The sequence below is a fragment of the Penicillium antarcticum genome (assembly GCF_028974205.1).
Source record: "Penicillium antarcticum strain IBT 31339 chromosome Unknown utg000005l_segment0_segment0, whole genome shotgun sequence".
Lineage (NCBI taxonomy): Eukaryota > Fungi > Ascomycota > Eurotiomycetes > Eurotiales > Aspergillaceae > Penicillium > Penicillium antarcticum.
The window spans coordinates 2,388,751-2,414,366 of record NW_026695303.1 but is presented as its reverse complement, the minus strand read 5'-3'; the positions used below and the strand labels follow the sequence as shown (position 1 = coordinate 2,414,366).

The 25,616-nt window shown below is 50.4% G+C and overlaps 14 protein-coding genes across 14 annotated transcripts; 8 read left to right on the top strand and 6 right to left on the bottom strand.

The window, feature by feature from the left end:
• Positions 1 to 286: 286 nt before the first annotated feature.
• On the bottom strand, positions 287 to 3,373 carry pmt1 (protein mannosyltransferase 1; the record flags this gene model as incomplete). Its single annotated transcript, XM_058463635.1, has 5 exons — positions 287 to 799; positions 887 to 2,350; positions 2,405 to 2,688; positions 2,748 to 3,037; positions 3,108 to 3,373. The coding sequence occupies 5 exons, from the start codon at positions 3,371 to 3,373 to the stop codon at positions 287 to 289; spliced, it is 2,817 nt and encodes a 938-aa protein (XP_058320113.1).
• A 677-nt stretch (positions 3,374 to 4,050) lies between these two features.
• On the top strand, positions 4,051 to 5,712 carry N7508_005568 (SURP domain-containing protein; the record flags this gene model as incomplete). Its single annotated transcript, XM_058463634.1, has 3 exons — positions 4,051 to 4,135; positions 4,188 to 4,241; positions 4,301 to 5,712. 3 exons carry the CDS (start codon positions 4,051 to 4,053, stop codon positions 5,710 to 5,712), a joined length of 1,551 nt encoding a protein of 516 aa, XP_058320112.1.
• Positions 5,713 to 6,694: 982 nt separating this feature from the next.
• Positions 6,695 to 8,695, bottom strand: N7508_005567 (guanine nucleotide exchange factor SEC2; the record flags this gene model as incomplete). Its single annotated transcript, XM_058463633.1, has 2 exons — positions 6,695 to 8,077; positions 8,135 to 8,695. The coding sequence occupies 2 exons, from the start codon at positions 8,693 to 8,695 to the stop codon at positions 6,695 to 6,697; spliced, it is 1,944 nt and encodes a 647-aa protein (XP_058320111.1).
• Positions 8,696 to 9,951: 1,256 nt separating this feature from the next.
• On the top strand, positions 9,952 to 10,595 carry N7508_005566 (DNA-binding protein; the record flags this gene model as incomplete). The annotated part of the gene is made up of 4 exons (XM_058463632.1): positions 9,952 to 9,975; positions 10,042 to 10,136; positions 10,193 to 10,203; positions 10,309 to 10,595. The coding sequence occupies 4 exons, from the start codon at positions 9,952 to 9,954 to the stop codon at positions 10,593 to 10,595; spliced, it is 417 nt and encodes a 138-aa protein (XP_058320110.1).
• A 254-nt stretch (positions 10,596 to 10,849) lies between these two features.
• On the bottom strand, positions 10,850 to 11,760 carry coq4 (ubiquinone biosynthesis protein COQ4; the record flags this gene model as incomplete). Its single annotated transcript, XM_058463631.1, has 2 exons — positions 10,850 to 11,496; positions 11,559 to 11,760. 2 exons carry the CDS (start codon positions 11,758 to 11,760, stop codon positions 10,850 to 10,852), a joined length of 849 nt encoding a protein of 282 aa, XP_058320109.1.
• Positions 11,761 to 12,105: 345 nt separating this feature from the next.
• Positions 12,106 to 13,671, top strand: N7508_005564 (uncharacterized protein; the record flags this gene model as incomplete). The annotated part of the gene is made up of 5 exons (XM_058463630.1): positions 12,106 to 12,246; positions 12,312 to 12,908; positions 12,974 to 13,091; positions 13,147 to 13,261; positions 13,350 to 13,671. The coding sequence occupies 5 exons, from the start codon at positions 12,106 to 12,108 to the stop codon at positions 13,669 to 13,671; spliced, it is 1,293 nt and encodes a 430-aa protein (XP_058320108.1).
• Positions 13,672 to 13,775: 104 nt separating this feature from the next.
• Positions 13,776 to 15,104, bottom strand: N7508_005563 (ketopantoate reductase family protein; the record flags this gene model as incomplete). The annotated part of the gene is made up of 1 exon (XM_058463629.1): positions 13,776 to 15,104. The coding sequence occupies one exon, from the start codon at positions 15,102 to 15,104 to the stop codon at positions 13,776 to 13,778; it is 1,329 nt and encodes a 442-aa protein (XP_058320107.1).
• A 307-nt stretch (positions 15,105 to 15,411) lies between these two features.
• On the top strand, positions 15,412 to 16,194 carry N7508_005562 (Sas10/Utp3/C1D family protein; the record flags this gene model as incomplete). Its single annotated transcript, XM_058463628.1, has 3 exons — positions 15,412 to 15,592; positions 15,645 to 15,811; positions 15,868 to 16,194. 3 exons carry the CDS (start codon positions 15,412 to 15,414, stop codon positions 16,192 to 16,194), a joined length of 675 nt encoding a protein of 224 aa, XP_058320106.1.
• A 452-nt stretch (positions 16,195 to 16,646) lies between these two features.
• Positions 16,647 to 17,317, top strand: N7508_005561 (coiled-coil-helix-coiled-coil-helix domain-containing protein; the record flags this gene model as incomplete). Its single annotated transcript, XM_058463627.1, has 3 exons — positions 16,647 to 16,858; positions 16,968 to 17,220; positions 17,285 to 17,317. The coding sequence occupies 3 exons, from the start codon at positions 16,647 to 16,649 to the stop codon at positions 17,315 to 17,317; spliced, it is 498 nt and encodes a 165-aa protein (XP_058320105.1).
• Positions 17,318 to 17,798: 481 nt separating this feature from the next.
• Positions 17,799 to 19,335, bottom strand: N7508_005560 (UBX domain-containing protein; the record flags this gene model as incomplete). Its single annotated transcript, XM_058463626.1, has 5 exons — positions 17,799 to 17,843; positions 17,901 to 18,906; positions 18,971 to 19,089; positions 19,139 to 19,191; positions 19,251 to 19,335. 5 exons carry the CDS (start codon positions 19,333 to 19,335, stop codon positions 17,799 to 17,801), a joined length of 1,308 nt encoding a protein of 435 aa, XP_058320104.1.
• Positions 19,336 to 19,524: 189 nt separating this feature from the next.
• N7508_005559 (cytochrome oxidase assembly protein SHY1) lies at positions 19,525 to 20,668 on the top strand (the record flags this gene model as incomplete). Its single annotated transcript, XM_058463625.1, has 4 exons — positions 19,525 to 19,765; positions 19,849 to 20,358; positions 20,412 to 20,517; positions 20,569 to 20,668. 4 exons carry the CDS (start codon positions 19,525 to 19,527, stop codon positions 20,666 to 20,668), a joined length of 957 nt encoding a protein of 318 aa, XP_058320103.1.
• Positions 20,669 to 20,753: 85 nt separating this feature from the next.
• N7508_005558 (uncharacterized protein) lies at positions 20,754 to 22,377 on the bottom strand (the record flags this gene model as incomplete). Its single annotated transcript, XM_058463624.1, has 5 exons — positions 20,754 to 20,853; positions 20,907 to 21,443; positions 21,497 to 21,920; positions 21,987 to 22,236; positions 22,294 to 22,377. The coding sequence occupies 5 exons, from the start codon at positions 22,375 to 22,377 to the stop codon at positions 20,754 to 20,756; spliced, it is 1,395 nt and encodes a 464-aa protein (XP_058320102.1).
• A 288-nt stretch (positions 22,378 to 22,665) lies between these two features.
• N7508_005557 (uncharacterized protein) lies at positions 22,666 to 23,707 on the top strand (the record flags this gene model as incomplete). Its single annotated transcript, XM_058463623.1, has 4 exons — positions 22,666 to 22,996; positions 23,069 to 23,246; positions 23,303 to 23,454; positions 23,526 to 23,707. The coding sequence occupies 4 exons, from the start codon at positions 22,666 to 22,668 to the stop codon at positions 23,705 to 23,707; spliced, it is 843 nt and encodes a 280-aa protein (XP_058320101.1).
• A 341-nt stretch (positions 23,708 to 24,048) lies between these two features.
• Positions 24,049 to 25,180, top strand: N7508_005556 (RNA-binding protein; the record flags this gene model as incomplete). The annotated part of the gene is made up of 3 exons (XM_058463622.1): positions 24,049 to 24,616; positions 24,677 to 24,905; positions 24,961 to 25,180. The coding sequence occupies 3 exons, from the start codon at positions 24,049 to 24,051 to the stop codon at positions 25,178 to 25,180; spliced, it is 1,017 nt and encodes a 338-aa protein (XP_058320100.1).
• Between the last annotated feature and the right edge of the window lie 436 nt (positions 25,181 to 25,616).

The window sequence follows — 25,616 nt, the reverse complement described above, 5'->3', positions numbered from 1 at the left end:
GTCAATTGGGAATCGATCTCTTTTTTGCGCTTTATCTTCATCTACCAACTGAAGTGTGTGTGGTGTCCTGCTACTAACCTGCCCAAATCCATTGCTCATGCACAAGCTTTAAAAGTGATGGAATTGACTCATGATACTGCTATACAATTGGGACAAATTCGTGGATATCAGTGTTGATTATGGAAACACTAGCGAAAAAGCCAACAAAGAAACAACAACTACTCTATGGAGTCTCATTATACATGGGTCAACGAAACCCTCACCTCATACACTATGTTCCACAATTTCACTGCTTAGTGGCCTCATTGCCTTCACTAGCAGGCTTAGCCTCCAGGGAGGTAGACTGCTCGACGGAGCTTTCGTTACCCTCAGCCACAGAGGCCGGGCTTTCAGGGGGCACGGAGTCCTCGGGACCGCTAGCGGTCTCAGGATTCTGGCCCTCCACATCCGGATGCGGGGGCGCGAGCTGTCCATCGACAACAGGGACCTCGTGGGCGTTCTCCATGCGAGGACCGGGCTCATAGCGAGTCTCGAACTTCACCTTACCTTCGGCGCGGAGAGAAGCGACCAGATCCTCGGGGAGAACGTTGCCGTTTTGGTCGCGGTATTCAACGCGAGCCATGGAGCCTTGGATCTTGTGCGAAGTGACGGCTGCTTCTCCGGAACTCTCAGCGGGCTCAGCGACGGGGGGCGCGGGCTCTTGGGCCTTGACTGGTGGCGGGGCGGGAGGAGCTTGAGCTGCGGTTGTTGGGATGGCCTGGGGAGGGTTGGGCACATATTGAGTGATGTATTGACTCAACTATTTGGTGGGAAAAATTCCATGTCAGTTCATGGTCACGTCGATTCAGTAACCTCGCCGGGGAGGCTGCCATTCCGGAACACTTACGTCGGTGTGGAAGGTGTTGCAGTCGAAATCCCAGGATCCGAGGAGCTTCACCTGGTTGCATGCGTCGCGAGTCCAGGGATTTCCATAAACGAGAGGGGCGTAGATGGTGAAAACCAGGACGCTGAGACCAAGGAATGCTGCCATCAAAACCTTTCCGATCACGGGCTTGGAAGCAAGTCCAAGGCTCTGGATACGGTTGGTAAGGAAGTCAAACTCTTGGCAAAGAACCATGATGGCGAAGTACAGGGCCGGGAGGTAGTGGTGCAGGAAGAGCTGGCGAGCCATGAGGTAGAATGGGAAGTAGTGGAAGAACCATCCAAGAACACTGGTACCAATCTCATAGTCGAAACGCTTGAAGGCGACGTTGTTGTAGTCACCACAGCTGCGCTGCCAGCGGATAATGGAGAGAGCCTTGAAAACGAAGTAGATGCCAATAGCCAGTGTGCTAGACCACCAGATCAACGGGTTTCCAAGCAGGTAGATTTGGCGGTTGTCCTTGCCCCAGAAGTTGATACCACGGAGAAGAGTGGGCCAAGAGGGAGGGCGAGAGTCCCAGGCGTGGGATTCAACCAAGCCAGCGTTGGTGGTCCACATAACCTTCTGCAGCTCCCAGAACTTACCCAGGAATCCAGGGTTACGGTAGTTGACTCTCTCGGCGTCTGAGGCCATAGCGGGATGCTGGTTGTCCTCAACATACCAGACACTGTTAGGAAGGGTACCTCCACGGGCACAGGTCACTTCCTGCTGCTCCCAACCCCAATCCGGAAGCTTGACCTTGTGAGAGAACAGAACACAGCCGGTCATGACATGCACCAGCTTGAACTTGGTCTGAATAGTTCGCAGACGCTTCTTGGATTCTGGCGTCTCGGACATAGACGGAACGATCTCAACCTTGAACAGATCATTGGCATCACCAGGGAAACCTTCGTATCCATAGGCAGATACCTCGTATTGCCAGTCAGCCTCGGTCACCGGGGGGCGTTCATCGTGGGAGTGGATTCTGCGGTGAGTGATCGAATGGTAAAGTTTGATGACAGATCCATCCTCGATGAATCCAGGAGCAGTCAAGTTGTCCCAGGCGAAGGGACCCTCAACCTCTCCATACGGACCAAGAGGCTGAGTCTGGTTCTCCAAAAGGAACAAGTTGTTCTCATCCTTGTGAGGGTAGAGGGTGATTTGCTGCTGCTTGCTGCCAGTGGGGTACATGTGAGGGTGAGAGTGCAGGTAGCCACCCTGGGTGTTCAGGTGACGAATGCTGACTCGCGAACCGAAGGAGACATCTGCGGGAACATCCTGCATAGACTTGGAGTTCAATGTTGCCTGGAATTCCGAAGACATGAAACCGTCACCTTCTCCAGGGTTGACCAAGCACATGAAGTGAACAGCGAACATGGCAAGGTAGAACCCAAGAGGGATGACAATGAGACAGAAGACTCGGGAGAAGAAGTGCTTGAACCACAGGCGCTGTATCAAAAGTTAGCCCCGAACATCAATTGATTTTGATGCAGAAATACATACCGGTGTGACAGTCTTGGAATCGCCCAGCAGCACCCACAACTGGAGAGCCGTAAGGGATCCAACCCACGCCATAGTGAAAAGGCCGACCCACTTGACGCTAAGAGTAGCGCCGAGAGAGAGACCGGTAAATACCAGCCAGAACCACCACGGTCCACTAAAGGCATGGGAGGGTCCCAGCTCCTGCTGATTGGTAAAGCAACTGAATGACAGAGCAGTCAGAGCAGTAAAGAAGATCAATGGAGAGTCAAGAAGAATAAGACGAGATTGAGTGACCAAAGCGTTGTCTGCAAAGTTATTAGATATAGTTCCAACATGAACCACGGGATCCATAGATCAAGCATACCGAAGATTACGACGCCAGCACCCATAACAGCAGTGGAGGTCCGGCATCCAGTGACCCTAAGAGTGAAGAACATCAAAGGAACAGTCAGAATACCCAAAATTGCTGGTAGCAAGCGCATTGCCACATATGGAACGCCAGGCTCCAGATAATCCTTGCCAATGTCCTTGAAGTCGAAGTTTCCGTCAAAACCGGCCAGCCAGCCAGCCAGGGTGATCAGCAGTTTAGCCAGAGGAGGGTGAACATCCATGAAGAATTTCCCTTTGATATACTTGGACGCAAAACCACCGAAGCTATTCAAGACCATAGTATTAGCACCCCACTTTCTTTTCATATGACGCACGGGTTTGGCGGGCAACATACTGGACTTCATCAAAGACAACGCTGGTGGGTTGGTAAATTCTGAACAGACGAACAGCTGCCGCAATCATAGTGACCAGCACAACTAGCTTGTAGTCTGAGCCGGGAAGCTTGAAGATGTCGTTGTTCTTCACGCCATCCGAGGCATAACTCTTGGGTGCCGCAGCTGCCATAGGCTTGCGGTGCTTGGGTTTCGGCGAGCGACTGGGGGAGCGGCCAGAGCGGCTCTGAGGCCGCACTGCCAAAGTGTCTTTGGATTTCTGCCCCATTGTGTTTCAATTGTCCGATGCGATGCGAGACGACGTCAGCGGTTCAGGGGATCGGCACGAGGGGTCGGAGTTTCGAAGGAATAAAAAATGAGATAGATCGTAGTTGAAGTGTGATATGATCACTAAAGAGAGGCTTGTAGATAATGGATAACTGGATGTCGAGTGCAACTTTTGACCTCGCTCCAAACAAGCTCACCACCGATTAATGATCGTGTAACGATGAGAAAGAAGGCCCCATGACAGGGAAGAAAATAAGAGAAAAGAAAAAGGACCGAGGAGGGAGAGTAAGAAGAAAATAGGAAACAGTCAAGAGGCGAGAACAGCAATGGACGAAAGCGTTCAGTTCCGCCTTAAGGCCAGATCGACGGCGGCTGTGGACGACCCCCTTAACTTTTTAGCCCCCAGTACGGTTACGTGTGTTTTACATGTGAGATTCACAGTAGAAGTGCATATTGTGAACTATAATCTAGCAATTAATTGACTCGATAACTATCTCTGAGACCCTGAAATACAAGTAAACAGTCCCATTCCGGAGGCGGAGTAGACAAAGGAGAGAAACATGGCCGCACATGGGTACTGCCATGGTTCACCGCCACAGGTGGCTGGAGTAGTCAGCAACGTCCATCAGTTCTATCAGTTCTGGAAAAGACCATCTCTTCCTATCCTCACCACCAGCCATGGAGTCGAATGGAAATACCCCTATGATGGAGGAGACCAGCAAGCCTCCAGAGGGTTTGGTGTTGCCCCCCAAGGATATTCGAGGTAAGTTGCAGGACTGTTCTGCCAGGACGAGGTGGCTAACATCGCGATTTAGCAATTGTCGAGAAGACCGCAGGTTACACCGCTCGCAACGGTGCTGTCTTCGAAGGTACGTTTCCCCCAAGAGCCCACACATCGCGCGGCAGGAGCTGACTTCTGGGTATCTAGACCGTGTTCGCGAGAAGGAAAAGGCAAACACCAAATTCTCCTTCCTGCACGCCGGTGATGCCTACGCGCCCTACTATCAATGGCGCCTTGCAGAGATCAAAGAGGGTCGCGGAACATCAGTGTCAGCAGGCCGAACTGGAGAGACTGGAGCTGTTGCCGAACCCGAGAAGCCCAAGGGGCCACCTGAGCCCGCCGCTTTCCACTTCTCGGCGCGCATGCCCAACATCAGCGCGCAAGATTTGGAGATAGTCAAGCACACAGCCTTGTTTGTCGCAAAGCGCGGTAAATCCTTCATGACCGCCCTCTCTCAGCGCGAGGCCAGGAATTTCCAGTTCGACTTCCTACGACCTCAACACAGTCTCTACCAGTTCTTCACGCGGTTGATTGACCAGTACACCATCTTGCTTCGCGCGGAAGGGATCGATGAAGCTACCTCATCCGTTAAAAGAATCGCCGAGCTGGAACAAAATGCGCAAAACAAATACCGCGTCATGGAACGCGCCAAGCAGCGTGCAGAGTGGGTGAAGTACCAAAAGGCACAGAAGCAAGAAAAGGAAGATCAAAAAGAGCAGGAGCAGATTGAATACGCCCAAATTGACTGGCACGACTTCGTTGTGGTCGAGACTGTCGAGTTCACCGAGGCCGACGACAACGCTGGACTCCCACCCCCGACCTCCCTCAATGACCTCCAATCCGCCTCTCTCGAGCAGAAAGCAGCCCTATCCCTCAACACACGACGCATCGAGGAAGCAATGCCCACAGACCTCGACAACCCAACCTACTACAACGCCTACCCAGCCCAGCCCGAACCAGTCATCGCTCCCCAGCCCTCCACATCGCCCTACCCAGCTGGCCCCTACCCCCCACCAAACCAGTACACAAACCCAGAAGAAGACCAACGCATCCGCGAGCGTATGCAAGCACGCGATCAAGCCGCAGCCGCCCAAGCAGCAGCCACAGCCGTCCCAGGCCAGCAACCAATGCGCATCCGCTCAGACTACGTACCGCGCGCCCAGGCCCGCCGCCAACAAGCCGGTGCCATGGCCATCTGCCCATACTGTAACCAGAAGGTCCCCTCTGCCGAGCTGGACGACCACATCCGTATCGAGCTCCTCGATCCACGCTGGAAGGAACAGCGCGCCAAGGCCGACTCCCGCAGTGCAACAACTAACCTCTCCACCGTCGACGTCGTCAACAACCTCAAGCGTCTGGCCAGCCAGCGCAGCGACGTCTTCGATCCTTCGCCCGCCGATCCGGAGGAGGAAGCTCGCCGTAAGCGCTTGGCTATGGATGGCTCTGCTGGACAGCAGGGCCCGACTGTTGGACCGGCTGGTGTGCCCAACCCCAATAATCCTCAGAATATGAACATCGAGGATCAGTTGCGGCACATCCACCAACTTGCCAAGAAATGATATCCTCACGTTTTAGACTTGGATGGGTTGTTTCGAAGATTTTTTTGTGATATCAAGTTAGGGTCTAAGGGGTTTCTTTTGCTTTTCAACTTCACGTATCTGTTACTACAATTCGGAGTTTGGGAGGGATGATTCGGATGATGTGCTTTTCTTTCTTTGTACCATAGCCCCCTTTGGCTCTACAGAAACCAACGAAATATCTAGTCTAATCTGTGCTCTGATCCATACGTATACCCGAGGTGGTTCTGTATCCGAAGCATGTTCAATACAGATAAACAAGGTTAGTGTATGCTCTGTTTATCACCTTACCGCGAGGTTGTTCCTGGTAACCGTTTAGTGTACATTGCTTACATTTCAACTTGAGTGATTACCATCTATGCATTCATTCTGACTCAATTCATCTATCATTGACCCAAAGCCCTACCACCAATAGTAGCCAGACATACCGCCATTGCGGCGAGTCAAACTTGAAAATAGACCGGAAAGAAAGAAGAGGACAGAATTAGAAAAAGAAGTCCATCAGTGCCATAACACCAGGGTCCCCAAAAAGAAAACGAAACGAGAAAGAGGCAGACAAGACACATTATGTATACATAATTGAAAAAAGGGGGTAATAATAATACACGGTGATATGCTGAAAGTGCAAAAAAAGAAGACACCGAAGTCAGACGATGAGTAGAAATCACCATCATCACCACATCGACGAAGCAGATAAGTCAACGCCGATAATGAGAAAAAAAGGTACAAGCAGCACTGCCAGAAAATAGAAACGGGTCTGCATCAATGGCACAAAAACAATTAAGTGACTTGGGGAAATGCAATGCCAAAATAGAACACAAAAGGCAAGAAGACATTAGGTGGGTGAATCGTGAAATGCTAGGGAGGCGTGTAGTCGTCTCACTTGTGGTGAGTGCTCATAGAATCAATCAGACGAGAGCCAAGAGGTAACAGTATTTGGTTTGGGAGTTTCTGCCTGTGCATGTTACTCTGCTGAGGCCTCTGTATTTTTGTTCTGAGCAGGGGTGGAAGGCTCGTTGGAGTCGTGTGCCTTCACGTCGATGGTCACATCTGCGTTGGCTTCTTCGTAAACGCTTACGTCGGAGTCGGCAGAGATTCGCTTCAAGTCTTTCTCGCTCATGGCCATATCATCTCCGTCATAGATAGAGCTTTGCGGTCGAGCGGCATCTGATTGAGCTGTGTTGTGGTCGTGGTTGTCGAATGAAACTTCAGCCGCCTTTGGCTGGAGATAGGTGACATCCACAGGCTCCAGGTATCGCTCGTCATCGTCCTCGCTGATACTACTATTAAGATCTGTAGGCTCTGCTTTGACAGGCTCATTTTGCTGCTTGAACAAAGGAATGATGCCAGCTCCAATGCGAGACCAGAACATCCTCTCCCTTAGGCGAATGGTTTCATCCCATATTTCTTTTTCTTCTTCGGTATCACCGGCGCGAAGGTGTCCGTCAAGAATAAGACGCAGGTAACCAGTGAACTCGCAGCAGGAGCGTACTCGCTCCAAGCAGAGAAGACAGAGTGAATATCTTTGAGCGTTCTCACTGTCAGATGTGCGGAAACGGTGGGTTCTTTCATTGCCTGTGCCGGTTCTACGTTCACCACAGACGGAGCAGGGGAACTCAAATTTCTTGGAAGCTGGAGGCATTGGCTCCACGACGAGGCTTCCCTCGCAGATGCCGCTAAGAACGGTGCGTCGGGTCAGCCACGAGATTCCTGGAGCCAAGTCTAGCCGCAAGGTAGGCTCAATGTCCTCCATAAGAACCCGCTTGTAGAAGCGCGTTTCCTTCAGAGGAAAATGAGACCCGGTTGTTGAGGACATGCTCCCATTAGGCGAATGGGCAAATCCTTTGGTGGGCGAAGAAGTCGTTGATGAAGCCCCCCCACTTGCGAAGCTTGCCAAACCCATTCCCATTACGTTCAACCCGCCGTACGAGCCACTAGCCGCACGGCTGGGGGGCTTAGAGCTCCGAGAGAGGACCAGAAGATCACGGAAATCCTCATAAGCCTGCAGATCAGTCCGGCATATCATGCGGAGCATCTGCGGGAAGTTGCAAGAAGGACCCGGGGTGAATTCCTCGATGTTGCAGATCGATGTAGGAGCCGGTTCGAGCTCAGAGTCTTGCTTTGCGGAACCTTGCACTTGCGGGGGGCCAGCAGGGGATGGTGGAGCCGTTGTAGTACGGGCATCGACGTCATCCTTAGAGATGTTCATCCCTTGCATCACGGACTTGAGCTCAGCGAGCTGGGCTTGGTGCGACGCCAGGAGCAGCTCTGTGTCTTTGATTTGAGAACGCAATTGCTCGTTCTTCTTTTCCACCGCTTCGCGTTCAATCTTAGCCGCAGCTACCATCTAGAAAGAATGTTAGAATTGGGATTGGATCTGCGGAGTAGACATGATATAACAAACCTTATTAGCTTCTTCGAAGAGAGCCGCAGTCAGGGTTTCCAGCTCCTGCTCGATGGTTTTCTTGCCTTTTTCAACAGCAGCACGCTGTGTCTGCTCTTCCACAAGTTCATTTCGTAATTGTAGGATTTCACGATCAGAGTCGGCCTTTTTAGTGTAAACTTTGGTGTCGATGTCACGGCGATATTTCTCGTTCTGGAATTCGAGAGCTTGAATTTTGCCCTGTGCAAGCTCCAGCTCTTGTCGGGTAGCAACCAGGCTATCGTCCAAATTTGTTTGGTTGTTGATAGCCTGAATCAATTTCACAGACAATGCTGCAACCTCGTTGCTCAGGTCGGGGTGGTGAGACGATGACGTCGAATGTGAAACCTCCGCTCCGATCGCCAATCGCGGATCCTGCAAGGTGCTAAAATTGGCATCGTCGAACCTGGAAGATCTTTTCGAGCCAGAAGAGGCAGCGTCGGAAAGGTTTGTGGTAGACTTGGCTTTGGTGACGGTTCTGTCGGGGGATAGGGAGCGGTGCTCGGAAGAGACGGACCTCTTATGGGCGTGTCGTGGAATCATATTGGATGTGGAGAAGAAACTGTGATGAGAAGTTTGAAAGGCAATTAAACTGCCCCCCTGAGCGTCAACAATTGACTCCTACCTCGAAAGACATCTTGATCGTGAAGACTTACTCGGCCATGGTGAGTGACGTAAACGGCGTTCAAGGAATGTGAAGCAGGTGAGATAGGTCCCCGCTGATCACCAAATTAATATCACGCCGACAAAATCTGTTGTAGATAGGTTCCTGCCGAAGCCATTCACACCGAGGAGCGTATGGTTGAGACTGGTGAGGCCGCGCGTGCGATCGGGGGAGGCGTATAAGTGCTGGATCGGAAGCTTGAGCCCGGCTGGGAGGAGTAGAGACGGAGAGGTAAATGAACCGACGGAAAGGACAGCGTCGCAGTATAGGGAAAGGATTGAATGACCACACGCAGGTCCGAAGGGTACTATCACCCCGATGATGGCACTGGAAGAGTTGGGAAGGTTGCAGCGCGAATGTCCACGAGGAGGCAACGCTTAGTCACCCTGAACTATTGAAAGGATCGGCTACGCTACTCCAAGCGCAAAATCGTGAAGACTTTGATATGAATCAAATGGTCGATGCGCCAAAAGAGGGGGAATTAGGCAGTCTAATAAGCCAAAACGGAGAAATGCTCCATTTCCGCCACCGGGGACCGAGACCTCCGGGCGCGTGCCGTGATAGAGATACCTGAGAGCAGGGATGGTTTCGAGCTAAACTCGAAGTTATCACCCGAGATCTCACAATTGCGACTCGGCTATTTTCTATCAAATCACGGCTAATCGTGATTTGCCCCTCGCATTCGTGAGGCGCAGCATTGGGCATGGATATAGGGGATATGAGGCGACTCCACGTTTACTCCAGACTGTTTCATCCCTGTGCAACGTTTACATGTACTGCATGTTGACTTCAATTGCAAGGAGGCTGCATTTTCAAAGTGACTATTGCCTCATTGTACTGTATTATCATGCGTGTAGATAGACGATATCTAAGAGACAGGCGATGGATAAGGAGTCCGATACTAATGCGCAAGTAATTTCCCTTCCATGAGTAAATGGTAATATTAGGCTATCAAGCCATTGCAGCTATTAAGTACTCTTATCTCTAGAGGTTATCCCGTAAAGCTATACTATAAGTGACTAAAGTCTTATAGTTCAATATTCCACGTGCATCCCCCGCGTGTCGGCCTCAGGCGGAAGTGGGGTTCCACCAAATCTTCAATCTCGACTTTAACATCATCACTTGACTTATCACCATGGCGGACGCAGAGCTAGAAGAGGTACTGCCTGATCCCCAAAATAAATGCCGTGAGCTCCTCGATCGACCGTGCTAACCCACAAACCAGATCAGACGAGCTCGCCTCGCGCAGCTCCAACAGCAACAGGGAGCACGTGGCGGCCCCGCTGGTCAAGATGGTGGTGATCAGGCACAGCAGAGACAGTGAGTATTTGATGGATTGCGCAATGGTGCATACGTATACTAATCCTCGCAATTAGACAAGCTGAGGGTAGGTCGAACGACCCAATGTCCTAATCCACGTGAAACCGCAATGGATAGGCCTCCGACACCGTGATTATATCCCTATATATCTGACGCAATACTTCTACTCTAGCTGAACGCCGCGCCTCAATCATGACCCAGATCCTCGACCCCGCCGCGGCCGATCGCCTGGGCCGCATTCGCCTTGTCAAGGAATCGCGCGCAACAGACATCGAGAACCGTCTTATCATGCTCGCTCAATCGGGTCAGTTACGACAGAAGGTGACGGAGGAGCAGCTCAAGGAGCTGTTGGGTGCTGTTGCCGAGAACCAGCGCAAAGAGGAGGAAGAGCAGAAGATTGTCATTTCTCGTCGCAAGGGCGGCTGGGATGACGACGATGATGATCTGCTGGACCTGTGAGGGTCAAAAAGCTGCAATCTACAGATTTTTGAAATTATTGCATTCGGATACCTTTTTTTTGGTTAACCGTCCTCGTGGGCCACTTGGGATATTCCCTGTGGGCGTTATGGTCCCATGCTTTACACTACTTTGCAGCTGGATTGGATTGAAGGCATTCTGCCTCGCATTTGCAAATTGGTATATTCTTTACAGCTCTTTAATCATACACACTTCTCTCGGTCGAGATCCGCCTTTCCAACGAAACAGGGAAGGACTTAACCCGAAGCTTGCAACTTCTCCTTCTCCCTCTTCTGCTGCTGCCGAATCATCTTCCGAATATCCCTCAAATCGGGCGGCCGCTCAATATTAAGCTCGGCCCTAAGCTCATCAACATCCTTCTCCAGAACCTCTTCCCAATAAACATTAATAAGCTCATTACTCCTCAATCCACTCCGAATAGCCCACGGCAAATGTAACGAAAGGAATCTCTCCTTCTCTGCCGGCTTCATGCGCACAAAAGCAAAAAGACTCAGACCCGTCATGGGCAGCAGCGTATTCAAAAATTCAAGCGCCTTAAGCGCCAATTCGCCCTCCACGAAGATTGGCAGGCCTGTCACGGCATGGTAAAAGTCGTGGCACTCACGATACCGCTGCATGACATAGGCACATTCTTCGTTGTCGATGTATTGCACATTGTCGCGCGTGTCCGGGGACACACCTTCGCGGTCTAGCCATGTAGCGTAGGTGCGGCCAACGGAGTTCTCGGGGAGGGTGCGGAGGTGGGTCATTTTGAGGGTTTCGGAAGTTATGCGCGGCCGGTCGCGGAGGATGCGTCGGCCTGTTGGGTCTGAGAGCATGGCATCGCGAAGTCGGTATATGAAGTATGGTGCTGCGGTTGCTTCGCCTAGGGCTGCGATGAGATCTATGTGTTGTTAGACTCCGGCTTGCTGGTCATTTTTGGGCCATATTGGTTGGTTCAAGTACCCGCTCTTCTGGGATTGATTAGAGATCCCAATGCCGAGCCAACGGCCAGAGCCCCGCGCTCAATTGTGGTCAGAGGGACATGGCCAGGGTAGTTCGGTGGTGGGCGGTTTAAAACGGAGAATGGTCGTAGAGCATATGACATTGTCGGATTGGTGGCCAAAGACCGAAGATCAATTGCTCCACACCTTCCGAGGACCGACATTATGTGTATCGGAGTGCGTGAAGTATGAACATATTCTCGGAAGTAGAATTGGAGGTCGTACGATTATCAGATCAGAAACAGCGTGGATGGTTGTTATGGGCCACCCTAGGCGATATCATAATCGATAAACATCTCCACATCTACAATCTCCCTCTTCGGTTCGTATTGTATGCGCAATTTAGATCAGCTTGCTTTGAAGTTCTTTGGAATCAAAGAGATCCATCCCTAGCAGGTATATCATCCAAATCTCCAGATTCTGATCTTAAACCTTATTTCAGTCTCTTGGCGCGAGCTAATCATATGCAGTTCCTCAAATTCTCCGAGAGGCACTTTTATTCATTCAAAATGAAGCCAGAATGGTGGCCAGGTGAAGAGCACGAAGCCTTCACAGAATGGGCAGTCTCAAACGGCGTTGAAACAAACAATGTCACCCCAGCTCGGTTCCCAGGCCGAGGATTGGGAATGATGGCTACCCAAAAAATCTATGTATGAGTCCAAAGCCATGTCATATTGAATGTACATGGACCCATACTCACAGTCGACCAATCTAGAAAGGAGACCCAGTTCTCCGAGTCCCAACAAAGCTCATGATCATTGCGGGCGGCATTCCTACCGTATTCACCGAGCAATTCCCTGAAGACATGGCCGTCCAGGCTCTTCTAGCAGCGTACCTCACACACGGAGTCGCAGAAGATCTTTCTAAATATGAGGCTTGGCGCAAGTCATGGCCCAGTCGTCAAGACTTTGCAGACAGCATGCCGCTCCTATGGCCAACTGTATTAGGAGGACCATCATGGCCTCCCAGCAATGACAAGAACAAGGATGTCATCGACTTAGACAAGCCTGGTTTCTTTCCCCCGTCCATCTCAGGTCGCTGGAATAGCTTAATACCTGGACCGAAGACGAGGAAGTATGAGCTGGATCACCAGAACATCCTTCCGAAACAGGTTCAAATCTTGAGTAAGGCATGGTTTGATACCACTGCTGTTTATCCAGAGACTGATTGGGAATCTTTCTCATATCATTGGCTTATTGTGAACACAAGAAGCTTTTATTGGATTGAACTGGGCCAGGAGGCCCCCGAGGACCCCAATGATGCCATGGGAATGGTGCCGTTTGCTGATTACTTTAATCATGCTGATGTTGCTGTATGTGTTTTATTCTGGACTTGGAAGTGTAGTTGCTCTCTAGGCTGACATTATTTCCCGCACAGCGAGATGTCAAATTCGATGAAAATGAATACGTCTTCTGCGCCACGAAGGACTATGAGGAAGGTGACGAGGTGTACATGAACTACGGCAGTCACCCGAATGATACTTTACTGGCAGAATGTGAGAACCTGAGAGAATCACAATCCTCAATTCAGCAGGCTAATACTCCTTGCAGATGGATTCTTCCTCGATGTTAACGAGGCAGATTCAGTTTATCTCGACGATATCGTCTTCCGAGACCTTCATACAGCCGAGCAACAGGAGGACTTGTGGTTGAACCAGTATTATGGGTAAGTTAATATGATTGAGTTGATATATTACAAAGATGCGCAATCCCCATGCGCCATATACACCAGTTCACCATTAACACAACGCCAGCAATTACCAAGTCACACCGCACGGACCGTGCTACCGCACCGAGGTAGCCGCATGCCTGAGTTATATGAAGGAAGAGGACTGGCGGAACCATGTACTCGAAGGCGTAACCCAGGGCCTGGATGAAGAAAGGTCTGAGGCCACGCTCAAGAGGTGGATTTTGGCATATGCCACCGAGGCACAGGCAACTATCATTGCACTGCAGACAGCAATCGAGAACGATCCCGCGGTGCAGGCACATCGCCAGAAAGCGGAGACTTTGTTGAGGCGGTGGGAGCAGATTAGGGATCTCTGTGAGAATGCTGCCAAGACCGTCTCGACATAGAGGTCGTTTGCGGGGGAAATAGATCACTGTTCAATCTTCTGATTTGGCCTTGTGTGGGGGGATGATAGGAAGACTCAATTGAACAATTGCAACAGAAATGCAGATCATAAAGGTTCCTCGCCATCAAACACGATACCCTCATGACTGAAAGGTACCTCAGCGCGGTCTCTCTGTGCCAGGGCAGTCGCTTTGCCGGTGATGAGATGCTTCATCATGTAGTTGAGTGCGCACTTAATACCCAATTCTTCACCACGACGCACAATATAACCATTGAAGTATTCGATCTCTGTCGTCCTGCTGTTGTTGATATCCTGCAACATGGAGCTTTCATTTCGAGCAGTCATGCGTGCGATACTCACGACGTAGCGACGCAGGCGTTCCGCAGAAAAGCGATCTTCGATACCTGGGACACCTTGCAGCTCAGGAAGAGCACAGATCACAGCCGAGATCTCGAATAGCAACAATCGCATGACGCGAGTGTAGCTGAATGAGTAAAGGAGCTCGCCATTGTTACACTCGCCTAATGCTGTTATAGGGTTGATACAGCAGTTGACTGCGAGCTTTTCGAGTTGGTATTGTATCAATCCTGCCGGTGTTTCGGCTGTGGCAACCAAAGCCGGGGTCAAAGTCAAAAGCTGCATCAGATATTTTGTAGTTGGGGCCCATGATTTCTCGGCGTCAGGTCCAGTGAGATGTGCAACGCGGTGTCCAACGGGGCTGAGAATTGTAGTACCGACTCCCATATGGGCAATACTGAATTGTTCCTTCCGAGTCAAGCCATGGCTGAAGACACCCTGGATATAATTGGGTCGTGTTTCGGGATTCGGGAAGACCTTTTGGTTGAGGATATCAATCACACCCATACCATTGTGAATAAAGCAAATAGTCGATTCAGGCGTCAAACGGTGCGCTATATCTTCCATAGCAAGCACTGTGTGGTGGGCCTTGGTGCATACAATCAGGTTCTCGATCGGACCAGCTTCTTCCGGGCTGAAAAATGGCGACACTTTCCCACCTGGGCCGCGGTCATGCTTCGAGGGCGCGGGAAACCAAGCTCCATTTTGGTCTACTACTTCAACGTCGAATCCCTTCTGTATATTGTCCATGCCATGGACGCTCACGGCAATACTTTCCTTGCGTTGACGGTAGGCATTGTAGAGTAGTTTGTTGTGCATACATAAGGTGATGGGAGGCGGGGAGCTTCGAGCCGCAAGGGAGTGAGCGATGAATGACCCGACATTTCCAATGCCGAGGATATGTACTCGTCCGGATAACGGAGGTCCATCTGAGTCCCGATTTGCTTCTGCTGCGTCTTGTGCCCACGTCGAGGCGAACCGTGCCGTTGATCCTCCGTAGACTTGGGGTCGATATCCAAAAGATGTGTCGAGAGTGCTAGCTCGCCATAACGAGCGGCATCGAAGGATGTGTTGCATCTCAAATAGGTTGGGGGAAATCTCCCCAAGAAATGTGTTGGAGCTCAAATATTCGTGGGCGGAGATGGAATTGAGTTGGCAAGGCCGGATTCTTAACACCCGAGGCTGTGAGAAAGACGAAAATAGACCCCAAGAGCAGCCTAACATCTGTTTGTTTAAGAAATTAATTTGGTCTCCGCGTACCTTCGGCGATCTCAGATGCGCAGTGGTCCCGAAATTCTCACCGCCCGTTCTACCGCCTGAGTTGATCCAGACCTATTTTTTTCTGGTATCAAGTAATTTCTCATCAACACTACGCCCTATCATCATGGAGCCAACAACCCTGTTACCGCTGCTTGAGCAGCTAGACGACCATGTAGATGACCTGGAAGAAATCCTGCAGCCCCTTCTGGCCAGTTCCTTGGCCAAAAGTTCAAACAAATTACCCGTCATGGACAAGGCCAAACTTCATGTGCTGGTCACCTACACACTTGAGTCCTTAATATTCTGTATGTCAAATTGAACTGCACTGGGAGCTTCTGATGCTAATGACCAGTCTAGCTTATCTACGGCTCCATGGAGTCGATGCCAAGCAGCATCCTGTGTTCCGGGAACTCACTCGCGTCAGGCAATACTTTGCAAAGATCAAGGACATTGAGACACCATCTGAACAGCGCTCCATGACACTTGACAAGGAAGCTGCCGGCAGATTCATCAAGCACGGCCTGGTGAGTATCTACCAATCTGGCTCAGACGATTATGATATCGCTAACAGTATCTACAGTCTGGCAATGATAAATTCGACTTGGAGCGGGCAGAGAAGCAAGCCAAGGAGAGAGCCCAGGCTGAATTCAAGGCTGCTCAGCTTGCCCGGAAGAGCGCCGCAGCTGCTTCAAAATCCAATGACCAAGGCGACAACAATGAGTCCGAGGAAAAGTCCGATGAAGCAGCAGCAAAATCCCAGAAGGAGGCCAACAAGAAAAAGATAGAAAACAAGTCAATCAGCAAAGGCAAAACGGAACGGAAGGGCAGCAAGACAAACCGATCTGAAGAGAAAAAGGAACGCAGACAGAAGAAGGAGGAGACCCGGAAAGCTCGAAAGGCTCAATGAGTTTTTTTCAGACCACCATGAATGGTCGATGTACTATGAGGCGCCCATGTCCTATAATTCTAGATACCCTTCCAAAATGGAAACCGCATTGTGCTCTAACAATATTGATGTAATGTCGTTTATTTATCTGACCTGCTCATTCTCAGTCTCATCTCTTTCTCGCTCCTTCCAGGGTGACATGATGTACAGAGAATTGAACATTTTCTCGAAAACACCTCGGGATCTCCGTATACTCCGGTAGTCGCAGGGATATCCCCTATGTCCGATTCCACGTGATGCTTCATGGCTATTATATAATCATATCCACCAATCAGAATCCACGGAATTTGCATCGGAGTTTGCCTCACTCGCCGAACTTACTCATCTTCTAGCTTGTTCTTTCTCCACCAAACTTATACTTATATCAACTTCATATCTCTATCTGTCCCATCAATCCACACACATCTAACATAATGCCTCGTCAACGCCGCGGTGCCGCCCCTACCCCTGCGCGTAGCGCTCCCTCTCGCCCTACCGCCGCTCCTGCTCGCCCGGCCGCTCCCACCCAGCAGCAGTCGCAGCCTCACTCGACCGCCGCTCACCCTCCTCAGGCCCAGCATGCTCCTCCCATGCAGCAGCAGAGCGCTGGCCCCGGTCTCTTCGCCAACATGGCCTCCACTGCTGCGTAAGTGCCATTCCCGGCCATCGGATCTCTGTTCGATCTAGCCCCGAGAAAATCCGGGGTTAGACTCAACATTCTTCAAAAACTTGCTAACATACATTCTTCAATATAGCGGTGTTGCCGTCGGTTCCTCTATCGGCCACGCCATCGGTGGCATGTTCGGCGGCGGCTCCAGCGCCCCCGCTGAGGCCCAGCAGGCTCCTCCCGCTCCGTCCCAGGCCATGGACAGCGGTCTCTACCAGAGCAACGCCAACCAGTCTTCATACGAGAACCCCGCCTGTGAGGTTGATGTCCGCAACTTCCGCAACTGCATGGATGAGAACAACGGTAATATCGGTATCTGCGGTTGGTACCTCGACCAGCTGGTACGTTTACACTTTGCCTCGGCTTTTTCGTCTTTATATTGTTTTGCTTGCTAACCCTTAATAGAAAGCCTGCCAGGCTGCTGCCAAGCCTTACTAAGGGCTTTAGATCTCTCTTGACTCGTGGTGTGCTTGATTGGAGAGACAGATACAGTCCTCTCTAGTAATAAGTGATGGGCATGTTCGAACTTTATCTTTCGTAGACAACCTATCTTTTGCATAGCGATCTTCATATCGCATCTTTGTACTCTATACCATCTCTCCTCGATAGGGAAATAAACATTTGATTGGAATATTCACAATCAAAATTGAATGTATGACACCAAAACATTACTCTTCTTTTTTCTTTCCTTTGACAGTAGAACCCTAAATACCGTATGTGGAAGCCTAGGCCATACCAGGTAGAACAGTAGACGATTTTAACGGCATGGACAAGTGTGTATTAAAGCTGCTCACTTCCCAATTCAAAGCCAATATCAAGTATGTAGATGTTTAGTACAGTGCGCTACAGCTAACCCAATCCATCAACGCCACGTAAGATCAATGCAAGAATTTTTGAAGCAACAGACTGTGCCTGGCCCTCATTTATCCTTCCCATCTTGGTCCTTCCGCGGCTCAAAATTCAACTGGAGAGAAAAGTCAGCAAGTCCATACCAAATAACAATTCACTAGACATCACCAACTTGATTCCCATTGTAAAGCTGGCTATCCTTGCGCTCATTCTGTTGGTCCCTCAAAGTTCGAATGTTAGGCCCCGTATTCCTGGTACGCGGGTTGCTGCCAGGAGCCGGAGAAGAAGACGTAGAGGGAGCTGCGTCGTTGGCTGGCGTGGATGCGCCATATCCAAGGAATGAGCCAACAAGACCCGTCGCAGTGCTAGCAGCAGAAGAGGCGATGTTGTAGACGGCGGATATGCCACGGACTGGCAAGCTTCCAGCTGCCGAATATGCCTCTGTGTATGTAGACACGGGGACCATAACTAGGTTTGCCGTAGAACCAATACCTAAGTTCTGAAGAGTCTGTGACTCTTGTGTGACGGAAAGCGTTTCGCTGGGGAGGGGGTTTAGAATATGCTTGAGGTTGTAGGGACGATTGTCTCCTTCCATTTGTTGGTCAAGCCAAGGTCGCACGTCATTTCGAATGCTCTGAGTGGGCTTGAAGCTAGACCGCACCGAGCTTCCGTCAAAAAGGCGTACTTGTAGTCGATATTGGGTTGGGGGCCCTCGAGGGACTGCAGGTCTGGGTTCTGATGGCTCGCTGATAGTTGCGCTCTTCCCGGTACCATTGTTGACAGGCTTTTGAGATGCGGGTGCCTTGCCTTTATCTTTCTTATCCTGGGGTTTGGCTTGTTCCGTAGTATCTTTAGCCGACTTACTGCTGTCGGAAGCAGAACTTGTTGGTGATGCATCTTGTTTAGGAAGCATTGCGGTCAGAATTCGCTTCTTTATGGCAGCTTCACTGCTCTGCTTTGGTGTAGATCGCGCGGCACTAGCAGTTGGTGGCACTTGAGCCTGGGGCTCTGGAGTCGCTGGCGTGGATGAAGGACTAGCTGAAGCTGCAGGAACAGCATTCACCTGCATTTGTGGTGCCGGATTGGGTGCATTTTCATCCCCCAGAGCCGCAAGCAATCTACTGCGGAAGTCTTCCTTTGAGACGTCTGGTCCAACGTATTCCTTTAGCGTGCCATTCCTGGGGCGGATTAGTTCAGGGCACGGGAGAGAAACAGTCACACATTGAGATGATTGGCACACACTTGATTAGTACCACTGTTGGAAACTTCGAGATCGGACAAAACGAAGTTAGGAATCCGGCTTCCTGTGAGCCTGCTGTCAAGCGCAACACAATGGCTTTAGCATTGAGTGCTTCCACAACCTATATAGGGGTCAGAAAGTGAGGCCATAACTGCAGCAAACAACCATACCTCCTTATCATTGAAATGACTATCCTCCCATGTAGAGCTCAACTCCGAGTCATCTGTATCCACGTTGGAAGATCAGCGACATGTCACTTAATGCGGGGAGAAACCAACGGACCTCGGACAAAACAGATCACCCCTTTAGCATCTCTGACGGCGAGAGCAATGCCCTCCTGAAGGGATCCTTGGTAAAACAGCGTCATGATTGCATCCCTGTATAACAAATGCGAAGAAGAGCTGGTGCGGAGAGTACAGGTATAAGGTTGGGGAAGCCCACCGCCTAGAGACCTCCGATCCCGAAATCCCAACTGCCACTGACCAGACTCGCCTTTTTTTGTTCTTGCTACTAACACCTCAATTCGCTCTGCATATTCTCACTTGAAGCCGTAAACATGCGGCCAATCTTCTCCGCTCTACGGGAATCAGCTATAGGAGCCTGGGCATCCCCGACTCGGACTGTCCGGAGCACTCAACTACGCTTGAAGCTCGACTCTATCTGCGCCAAATGCCGTGGGCAGCAATTCCGCCAGATATCACAGTCGCGTCAGCTCGCTGAGAGTCTGAATATTGTGGATCATCCCGCAAGACTCGTTCGTGTTAATAAGAAGCATGGGCCTGGTCTGATCATTCTGGGTATGCTCAATGCGACCTGTTTTCTACGACAAAGTCCGTACCCAAAAGATTCACAGCTAACAGGTACATTTCCTCAACTCTAGCTCTTATACCTATCATCTCATTCGGGCTGGGAGCATGGCAGATACAGCGTTTGGACTGGAAAACCAAACTGATCGCCAAATTCGAGGACCGTCTCGTCAGACCACCTCTCCCGCTACCACCGCGAATTGACCCAGATGCGATCTCAGAGTTCGACTACCGCCGTGTATACGCTACCGGCCATCTCCGCCATGACAAGGAAATGCTGGTTGGGCCCCGCATGCACGATGGCGAGGATGGATTTGTGGTTGTTACGCCGCTTGAGCGCGAGGGACAAAGCACCGTGCTTGTGAACCGGGGCTGGATTTCCCGGAAGTTGCAGAACCAGAAGGACAGACCCCAGGGACTGCCGCAAGGGGAGGTTACGGTTGAGGGCCTACTACGAGAGCCTTGGAAGAAGAACATGTTTACGCCGGATAACAAGCCAGAGGATGGAAAGTTCTACTTCCCTGATATTAATCAGATGGCGGAGTTGAGTGACAGCCAGCCTGTTTGGATTGAGCAGACTATGGGTAAGATGCATGATCGATCATTTAAGTAATGTGTGACTGACGGCTTCCTCCAGTGCCTGACCTTGTCGAATCGTATAACCGTGAAGCCAAGGGCATTCCCATTGGCCGTGCTGCGGAGGTCAACCTGAGGAATAACCACTCACAGTACATCTTCACATGGTATGTTGAGTCATTCCTTGAACTCGGTGATATGTTGCTCATGCTCTGCAGGTTCGGTCTGTCTTTCGCTACATCTGTCATGATGTGGATGCTTATTCGGAAGAAGCCCAACGAGGCCATGCGCCGTGTGCGCCAGAACCGAAACTGGTAACCGGCTCTTGAATGCCATATTCCTCTCTGTGCATAGTTCATTGGCGTTTGGGGGCGTTTGTTTATGGAGCTTTAGCTCTTGACATTCATGGTGGCATAGCCAATCTCATGTCTTGCTGGAGCTCTTTGGGGAGATGTTTCTGGGCAAGGGAAAACACGGTCGTTGAGCTGTTGATATGGCGTTGTCTGAAGAAAGTCAGCAGGTGTCTCTTGAAGATTTACTTTGGGGCAAGACTGACCTCCGCAATAATGCCGTGACATCACTCTCGTCAATGGTCTTCCGTCCTGCATGCTTTGAATAAGCGGCCAAGTCTTGGCTTGCTTGTTCAAAGTACCATGCGGATGCTTGCTCGATTGCGGCCAGTGCATCCTTGTTGATTTTCGTCTTTGAGCCTCCCTTCGAGTGCGCAAAGCGAGTGGCCAGTTTTTTGACCACGCCTGCAGGCAAGTTTGGCACAGGAATTCCGTGTCGTGACATCTTCTTTTCCTTGGTCTTGGTGGGTACGTTTTCGTCTCGCAATCCACCTCCGACAATTCCAGGGCTTGCGCTGGGAGATGCTGGGGGTGCAAGGTCAAGTCCAAAACCGAAATCACCACCGAAATCGTCATCATCTGATGGTGCCTCAACTGTGTCAAGTGGCTGGATATCTGCGGCGGACAGCTGGAAGTCATCAAAATCATTGACGTTTTCATCAGTCGGTTCCTCAAGCGGAGCAGCAACAGGAGATGGAAAGTTGAGATCAAAGTGGAATCGACCCAGGTCTTCCGTCTCTCCCCTATTTGTGATATTAGCATCTGTAACATAGAAATCCAACTCGTGTATACCCACCCTCTATCAAATTCTCCCCCGCTCATCATCGTATCCTCTCCGTCTTCCTCGCCAATGATGCCGGTTTCATCTGCATCATCACTGTCATATCTTGTCTCTCCGAAATCCTCACTGATCCTGCCAGTCACTCGGCTCATCATTGATAGGCGATCCCGATCTCTAATGCTCGCATCCCGAGGATACTCGACGGACCGATATGTAATATCCATGTCCTCTTCTCCGAGAGCAAGTGACATCCGAGGTGGGCGCATTTCAGGGCTTGCGTCGTCATCTTCTTCTTCGCTCTCCTGGATAGGTAGCGACAACCTCGGCCGCTCAATTTCCGGTTCGTTGTCTAGTTCTTCAAATTCGTCTTTGGGCTCTTCAACCGGCTCCGGCTTCTCCTGGGGCGAGGACTTGATGACTTTGGAAGTAGGAGCCAGCGCTGATGTCGATATACTCAATCAGCCCAGACCTTTGCGCCTTGAGTGACACCATGGATCTTTCTTACCTCTTCCTAAATTCCGGAGAATATCAAAAGTAGTCTCTCGCTGCATTCTACCACTTCGTCGTCGATCCCGACCAGGTGTATTGGCGGCGCGCTGTTGTATAGCGCGAAGTCCGTATGGCGTTGCAGGTGCACCCACGCCTCGGGCACGCGGTGTGAATCGAGAGGCTGATCGTTGGGCGGATGGAGTGGCTGCGGTGACAAGTCGACTTGGTGTCAGGGGGTAGCGCGTATGACTGGGAAGTCGTTGAAGCTGTATTGGCACTGTCAGTTTTGCCGTAAGTCTCTAACATCGAACCGCATAGCTCACTCTTGTCAGTGTTGTATCTCCCGATGGTGTACTGATCCCAGGTGAGATGCGCCGACGCGCGTTTGGGGTAGCGGTGTTAGCCATTGTGTCTGACTTTTCTCGGCACTGTACAGGTACTTCATGCAAGAAATATCAGACTGCATATAGTACCACTAGGGTGGTAACAACACAAGTGAACACCGAGCGATGAAATACAAGACTTGGGTTTGTCGCGTCAACAACAATTGCGGGCCACGGCCTGGGCGGTGGGTCCTTATCGATAAGACTGGCTGAATCAGCCAGCTTTTTTTTGCGCATTGAATTGAGCTTCGGTCTTCCCAATTGAACACTGAGATTAGTATTCTGTGTTGATACTCAGTGAATATCGCAACAATGCCCGACGCAGCTGCCTCCACAGGGCTCTCTGATAAGCTTCAAAACAAACGCAAGAGACAAGCCGACGATTCTTCCAAGCCAGAACAGCCCGAGGGCGCTGCTACCAACGCCGAGGGCTCAAACAAGAAAAAGCAGAAGAAGAACAAGAAGAACAAGAAAAATACCGACCAGGATGGAGAATCATCAAAGAAGCAGGACGACAAAGAAGGCATTGACGAATCCATTGGCAAGATGGATGGCCGTCTGCTAGGCGATCACTTTGCGCAAAAGGCCAAGAGACTCGACAAGCAGCTGTCTGCTGTTGAGCTCAGCGATCTCTCTGTTCCTGGTGCGTATATATCTGTTTCCCTATATGGCAACGGCCAATGTTTCTCCAGACTAGAGAACTAACTTGTCGCAGATTCCGCATTTCTCGATACCTCTTCCTTTACCGCTACCAGAGATCTGGGCCAACTCCCCGACTTCCTCAAGGCATTCAGTCCCAAGGGTGCTGATCTATCAAAATCCTCCGAGCAGAACGGCACACCGCACACACTTGTTATCTCGGGTGCTGCTCTGCGGGCCGCTAATGTTGTCCGGTGAGTGGACAGTCGTTGAATTATTGTCGAATATAATACTAACAATATATCTCCAGTGCCCTTCGTTCCTTCCAAACCAAAGAGAGCATTGTAGGAAAGCTATTCGCCAAGCACATCAAGCTCGAAGAAGCGAAACAGTTCTTGCAGCGTGCCCGCAGCGGTATCTGTGCTGGAACACCTACCAGAATTGCTGATTTGATCGAGTCTGGTGAGTTTTCCTATTCGCTACAGGCAATGGCTCTGGCTTTTTTTTTTACATATACTAACTGTTATGCATAGGAACTCTCAAGTTGGATGAACTGGAGCGCATTGTCATTGATGGATCACACATTGACCAGAAGCAACGGGGTATCTTTGACATGAAAGAGACGCATATGCCACTGCTGAAGTTGCTCACTCGACCGGAAGTGAGCAAGCGCTATGAGGCATCTAAGAAGGGCGTCAAAATCTTGGTGTTCTAATGTAGCAGCTAATCATGACTCAGTCTGCTTATATGGTCTTTTGGGTGTCTAAAAAACTTGAAAATATTCATCTATACTGTTTCCCAGCATGCTTCGTAGAAACCAAATGCGCCCATCTATAAAAGTTGATAACCTTCACCGCCTCCCAGGTACGCGGCAAAAATTTAATTTCACTTTTCTCTCCGCCCGATTTTTTTGGAGCTCGAGTTTCACTGCACTGCCCAGATCCTCCACCTCTTGCTTTGCCTTTTCGAAGATCACCCGGCTCATACTTGCTAGAACCTACCTTTTATTCCTCCATTGAAGCATTTTATCACAAGTCTCCCCACACAACAGACGCAATGGGTGACAAGCGCAAGCTCGTTCAGGATGAGGTCGTTGAGCCCGAGGGCAAGAAGATGAAGAAGGAGAAGAAGGAAAAGAAAGAGAAGAAGGAAAAGAAGGAAAAGCGCAAATCCCGTGATGAGTCCGAGGATGTCGCTGTCGAGACCCCGACACAGGATGAAGTGAAGAGCGATAAGAAGGAGAAGAAGGAGAAGAAGCAAGAGAAGGACCGCAAGGAAAAGAAGGAGCGCAAGGAGAAGAAGAAGGGCAAGGCCGGTGCCGATGAGCCTGCTGCCTCCGAGGACGCCATGGATGTGGATGAGACTCCCGTCGAGAAGAAGGAAGAGAAGGAAGAGAAGAAGGAAGAGAAGAAGGAAGAGAAGAAGGAAGAGAAGAAGGAAAAGAAGGACAAGAAGGAGAAAAAGGACAAAAAGGAGAAAAAAGACAAAAAGGAGAAGAAGCAAAAGACCGAGGAGAAATCCGAGGAAAAGCCCACAGAGGAGCCCGCAGCTGAAGCTCAGGCCGAAGAGGAATCCGAGGAGGCTCAACAGTCCGGCAAGGCCGCTCGCTTCATTTGCTTCGTCGGTGCGTTAAATCAGGTCAAACATCCGGCACCAGCATCAGCTCTAACCAAATAATATACAGGCAACCTCCCCTACTCCGCCAACCACGAGTCGTTGACCAAGCACTTCGAAAAGAACCCCCCAGCCACAATCCGCGTCGCAACAAGAAAAGAAGACCCCAAGAAGTGCCGTGGCTTCGCCTTCATCGAGTTCGACAACTATGACCGCATGAAGACCTGCCTCAAGCTGTACCACCACTCCAACTTTGATGACGGAAAGTACCCTGCTCGCCGCATGAACGTCGAGCTGACGTGAGTAACCCTACATCACCTTCAAACATGAACATACACTAATGCACACCCCCAGTGCCGGTGGCGGTGGCGCCAACTCTGAACACCGCAAGGCCAAGATCCAGGCCAAGAACGAGAAGCTGAACGACGAGCGCTCGCGCCAGGCCAAGGAGATCAAGAAGGACAAGAAGAAGTACGAGAACAAGCCTGCTGCTGACGATGCCAATGCTATTGAGATCCCCGCTGCTGATGATAAGTGGGCTGGTGTGCACCCCAGCCGGAGAGGTCGTCTCTGAGCGTATCTCTTTGGGAGGTAGGTGATGCCCGACTGAGATTTGCTTGTGGATACTTGGACGATTCTCGTTGGGAGGTCGCTGTACAGTGAAGAGTTTCTGTAGCAAGCTGGATGTTTTGGACGCCTTTGGATGCATTTTGTATTTTGTTTTATCCAATTTTCTATTTCTTTTGTTCACAAAAGTACAATTATGTTTCTCTGTTCTTTGGATAGAAGATACCAATCTCATTGCTTATATTCTTGAGTCTGCGGCAAACAACTACGAGTATCTTATCACGTTACAATAGGCTCCATGCATGTGCGCGTTTCGAACCGTCTAGCCCATTCCTCATCTTGCCAACTTCTCTGGAATGAAATTGAAAAAAAAAACATGCATAAATTCGATTAAACTATAAACAAAGTCAGACAGCGGAAGTTATAGAGAACAGGATAATTCC